Here is a 5211-nt window from a genome sequence, read left to right as displayed (position 1 = left end):
ATGGCATTTTCTTGAAACTCACACACACACACACACACAAATCACCTTTTTTGCAGTAAAGACTGCTTACGATCTCTGGCATTGTAATAGAAGGCAATGACAATCAAAGCCTGGATTTCATTCCTTGCTCTGTCATGAGGCTGTGTGACTGTCAATTGTTAAAGAAACCACACTGTTTTTCACTCTGTGTTCAGTTTAAAGAAAATTTGTTTTATTAGACCTCTGTTATTATTTGTACATATTGACTAATTGAGGCCATCTTTTGTGACTAGTAATATGAAGTCAAAAGGATTTTGTATCTAGGAAAAAGAACTGGCTATGAAATATGCAGTGGAGTGCATGTGATCCAATGAGCAAATGCATCTGGAAGTGATGTCTGCATGTCACTCAGAGTTGCCTGGACAGTGTGCTAACCAGGAGCAGGTGGGGGCTGGGGAAGTGCCTTCATCCTGGCTAGAAAGGCTGCATCTGAACTGAACTTCCCACAAAATTGGAGAAAATGCTATTTCCCGAGGACCCCAAGTTCTTCTACTGCTGGTCAGATGGCTTTTCAAGCCAACCCTTCTGGTAATGAATTCTAGACTACTTGGAACTTAATTCTTTGGTCATCCCCTATTCACCTTGTAAGAGAGAAGAATAACAAAGAGAATGAGATTCTTCTACCCAACGACATACCATGTCTCTAGCAGTGGGTCCTACTTCCCTCGCTGTGGGTCAATGGAAGGAATGGGAGGCAAGGCCTTCCTTTCAGGCCCTTGGCATACAATCTTCCCTCCTAGAGCTCATTATTTAATCCACACCATGTGACATAGAGGGCTTCACTTTCTTGCCCAACAGTTGTCTTCCCAATCTATTTCCTTCCTCTCTTACCTTCCCTGCCCTATCCATTCTGTGTTTAACACCTGGGCAGCTTAGGAAATTTGTGTTGCTGGACAAGAAGAAAATTTCCTGGCCTTGCAGGAAGACTTTGTAACCAGGGATCCAAGCAGGTTAATTTCTGTATTGCTATAGACTATCAAGGCCAGAATTTTCTATTATTCTCTCCATCTTCCTTCCAAACTCTACTTTTCCTTTTCTCCATGGAGACAGTTGACAAATGTACTTTTAAAAATGATACCAAACACTAGAAATACATAATAGACAGAAAATATATGCAGAAATATATAATAGACACATTCCCCCCTATGCCACTTATTATCATAGGCTAAAAATCCTTGAAATTAGGTATAAAATAAACAGAAAATTATTAAAAGTGGAGGGAAAAAGGGAAATCAGCTAGAAATTACCAAACCTGAGGAATGGCATGATGGGGAGTTTCCTAGGGTTTCCTTTTTGTTGTATATATCATGAACTGAGTGCTAGAGAAGCCAGCAACCCATCAACATTAAGGACCAGGGAAGAGAAAAGGCCAAAAAAATTTTTTAAACTGTAATTGCATTGTTCCAACCAAAGATCACACAAAAATTTGTGGCCCTACTTCAACTTACACCAGCAAAGGCTCGACTTCTACCCTCAACCTTTGGAACAAGACACTCTCCTTGCCAGGTTGGTACCAAAAAATACCAAATAAGAAGCTGGATTTTCATTCCTACCTGGCAGTAATGAACTCCTCTGATCCCAATGTCAGTGGAATTCCTGGACTTCCATTCCCACATGGCAGTAATGAGACGTCCTCTCTTCTGGTGTTAATAATGTCAGAGGAAACCTTGAAAATAGTCAGAGTTTCACCAATGTCCAATGATTATGCAGTCATCACATGATACAACATCAGTGAAGGCAACATAGTGTGGAATAACAAGACACTTACTTCTATCTCCATGGTGGTAGCAATGGAGACCTAGTGGGTGATGTGGAGCCAGTGAGCGAAAGAACAAGAAAAGAATTCTTGAGATGTTTTCAGTGAAGAAATGTGCTATAATAATAGCATGGGAGGAGGACCCATGGGCAAAAAGAGCTTCAAAAAGATGCTTTTATTATAACATGGGGACTGGAATAAAGAGTGGACAGAAAGAGCTGCACTGGAATTGTGAGGAGTAATTGATTTTATACTTTTTAGTACTGGTAGTTAGGGATAGTGTAGGTCTCTAAAGAATTTGTTCATGTTAAAAGGAGGTCTCTAAGACCTTGGAAGGCTAGCTATTGTCAAGATAAGGTTACTTTTTATTACCTAGTAAAACATTAGTCATGAGACTTTAGGATCGTCATGTCCTCTGTATCTCAGATGTCCTTCAGTGGGCCACATGTTGTAAGACGATACATTTTTCTTGCCTTTTTTCTCCCTATCAGTGGGGAACCTAAAATCCCACCCTTGCCCAGCAGTAATGATGTACCCCTCTCCCTCCCCCAGGTGTCACTGGAAGCCAAGTGGAGAACTTGGAGGTCCTCTTCCTTCTAGCAGTCATACCAGAGTTCCCCGTTTTCTCACTGGTGTGATGTCAAGAAGGGTCTACTAAAACAGCAGACTTAAATAAGATTCAGTGCCTCATAACACTATTTCAAATGTTCAGGGTTCTTGAAAATCAGTCATACCAAGAACCAGGACTATCTCAATTTGAAGGAGAGAAGTCCATCAACAGATGCCAACACCAATAACAGATATTATTATTATCAGACAAGGATTTTTAAATCAGCTTTCATAAAAACGTTCTATCAAAAATTAAGAAAATTCTTTTTTTTTTTTTTTTTTTTTTTTTTACCATTTAACTTGTTTTAATGTTTCTTCACAAATGGTGAAAAATACTAAAGTACAGACAAGGAATAATCATAATGTTGTGGCCAACATTATAAATATGGAATTATAAATTTAAAACATTTTCTGGTTTAAAAAATAAATCTGGTAGTCAATGCAGCTCTGCGGGGTCTCTGCGTCTAGTAGGGCCGGTCTCTGCGTTCCTGACGGTGCTCGCCTTTATCCATTTTTCCAGGTCCTCCGCGCCCGCCTCTTCTTCCTCCCATCTGTTCCATCAAAGGTCCAGGGGGTCCGCCGGGGCCACCCCGTCTTCCTCCACCAAAACCGCCTCGGTCCATGCCCCGGCCACCACGGAAGCCCCCTCTGTCTCCACCACGGCCACCTCTGAACATCCCACCGGGACCACCGCGGTCCATGAGGCCGCCTCTTCCGCCCCGCATTCCACCAGGGCCACCTCTGCCACGGTCACCGCCAGGAGGTGGAAAGGGTGGTGGAAGGAAGCCTTCAGGCTTCGGGGCCTTACACTGGTTGCATTCTGTTCTCCAGGCAAAGTTCTGGTTTCCACAACCCGGATTGGGGCACTGCCAGTCTCCAGCTCGGTGCTGGACATTTCCTCCTCCGGATGGGTTCCCTCGAGAACCCCGGGGCCCTCTTGGGGGAAAGCCACCTCTGTCTCCTCCATGGCCTCCCATGCGACCCATGGGGCCCCCAGGACCTCCTGGGCCCCCTGGACCTGCACGGAGGGGCGGCGGCATCCCTCTGCCCTCACGGGGCGGCATGCCACCCCGCAGGCTGTTCATTGGAGGCTTCTTCCGAGCAAGAGACACCTTAAGTTTGCTCCCTTGAAAATCTTTTCCATCAAACCACTCCACAGCGGCCTTGGCAGTTGGTGGGTCTTCATAGGACACTGTAGCGTCACCTTTGGGCTTTCCTGTTTCCTTGTCCAAGTAGATATGAATCATGGGTTGTCCGGTTCTCTTGTTCATCTTAACAACTCCACACTGCTTAAAAAAGTCAGCCAGATCATCTAAAGTCACATTGTCATTTAAGCCTTGCACATAAATTGCACTGTTGTCAGAATCTTCATCTGGATCTACAGGTGGGCCTAGATCAAGATCTGGTCCTTCATCCATGGGTCCACCAGGCTTATTGAAGCCACCTCGCTCTCCAGCGCCCATTCCACCGCGTCCTCCTCCCCGCCCACCTCTGCTCATGCCTCCACGATCAAATCCCCCTCTTCCCCTGCCCCGGTTATCAGGGCCACTCATGCTCCGGTTTTCTCCTGGTCCGGAAAATCCTCCAGACTCCTGCCCATAAACACCCATGCTACTGGGGTGGTCCTGTCGGAATGAACTCTGCTGCCCGTAGCTGCTGCTCTGTTGGCTATATTGACTTGGAGCCTGGCTGTAGGATCCAGTTTGGGGGGGATAACTAGTGGGCGGCTGCTGCCCATAGCTGCTTTGTTGACCATAGCTACTCTGCTGTCCATAGCTGCTCGGCTGCCCATAGGTGTTCTGCTGAGAGTAACTGCTCTGATCATAACTAGTCGGCTGTGTAGAGGAGTAGCTGGTAGGAGGATAAGATGGTGGTGCCGTGACTGGCTGCATGGGGTAGCTCCCAGGTACCTGGGGATAACTGTAGTTACTCTGTCCATATCCTAGGCTGGGCTGGTTGTAACCCCCTGTGCTAGATTGAGGTTGACTAGTCTCAGCGGGTTTGTTACCATCCTGCGGTCTTGCAGGTGCGGTGGCTGCCGGCTGCTGCCCATAGGCTGGGTAAGCAGGTTGAGTGCCATAAGCAGACTGAGCTGCATAGGAGGCCTGGGTGGTAGTGACCGTAGCAGTGGTGGTATCGTAAGCACCAGTGCCATAACCCTGGACAGGCTGGCTGTATGCCTGGGGGGCAGTTGGAGTAGTATAACCAGCAGGAGGCTGTCCATAAGAAGTTGCATAGGCGGTCTGCCCATAGGTAGCAGTGGTCTGAGCTTGGGTATAGCTGACATCAGTGGGCTGTCCATAGGTTCCATAACTTTGCTGCCCATATGCCTGGGTGGTCTGTGCATATCCTTGAGTGGGTTGGGCGGTGTATGCACTGTAGCCCTGCTGGGCTGCAGCTTGGCTGTATGTACTGTAATCCGTGGACGCCATTTTCTCTCCTTCCTTCTCGTTCTCTCAACGTCCGTCTCCCTCTCGCTTTCCCTCTAGGCGCCGCACTGCCAAAAATTAAGAAAATTCTTGAAACAAAGACAAAGTCTCAGCAAAGGAACAGGATATATGAAGAACCAAATGGAAATTTCAGAGCTTAAAAATGCAATAACCAAAAACCACCCAAAAACAAACCAAACACTAGCTGCTGGGCTCAACAGCAAAATGAAGAAGATCAGAAGAAAGAATCAGTTAAATCGAAGACAGAGCATAGAAATCACCTGATAGCAAAATAGCAAGAAAAAGCACTGAAATGCACTGAAACAAAAAGTAAACAGAACCTTAGGACTATAATGGAAGATCTAATATTTATGTTCT

At 46.0% G+C, this 5211-nt stretch overlaps 1 protein-coding gene across 1 annotated transcript; it reads right to left on the bottom strand.

The window, feature by feature from the left end:
* Window positions 1-2828: 2828 nt before the first annotated feature.
* LOC131826680 (RNA-binding protein EWS-like) lies at window positions 2829-4900 on the bottom strand. The gene has a single exon (XM_059166163.1). The coding sequence runs from the start codon at window positions 4834-4836 to the stop codon at window positions 2869-2871; it is 1968 nt and encodes a 655-aa protein (XP_059022146.1). The 5' UTR covers window positions 4837-4900; the 3' UTR covers window positions 2829-2868.
* Window positions 4901-5211: the final 311 nt, after the last annotated feature.

Source organism: Mustela lutreola, chromosome 3 (assembly GCF_030435805.1).
Source record: "Mustela lutreola isolate mMusLut2 chromosome 3, mMusLut2.pri, whole genome shotgun sequence".
Classification (NCBI taxonomy): domain Eukaryota; kingdom Metazoa; phylum Chordata; class Mammalia; order Carnivora; family Mustelidae; genus Mustela; species Mustela lutreola.
The sequence above is the reverse complement of the archived record's forward strand: the minus strand, read 5'-3'. Positions and strand labels throughout refer to the sequence as shown.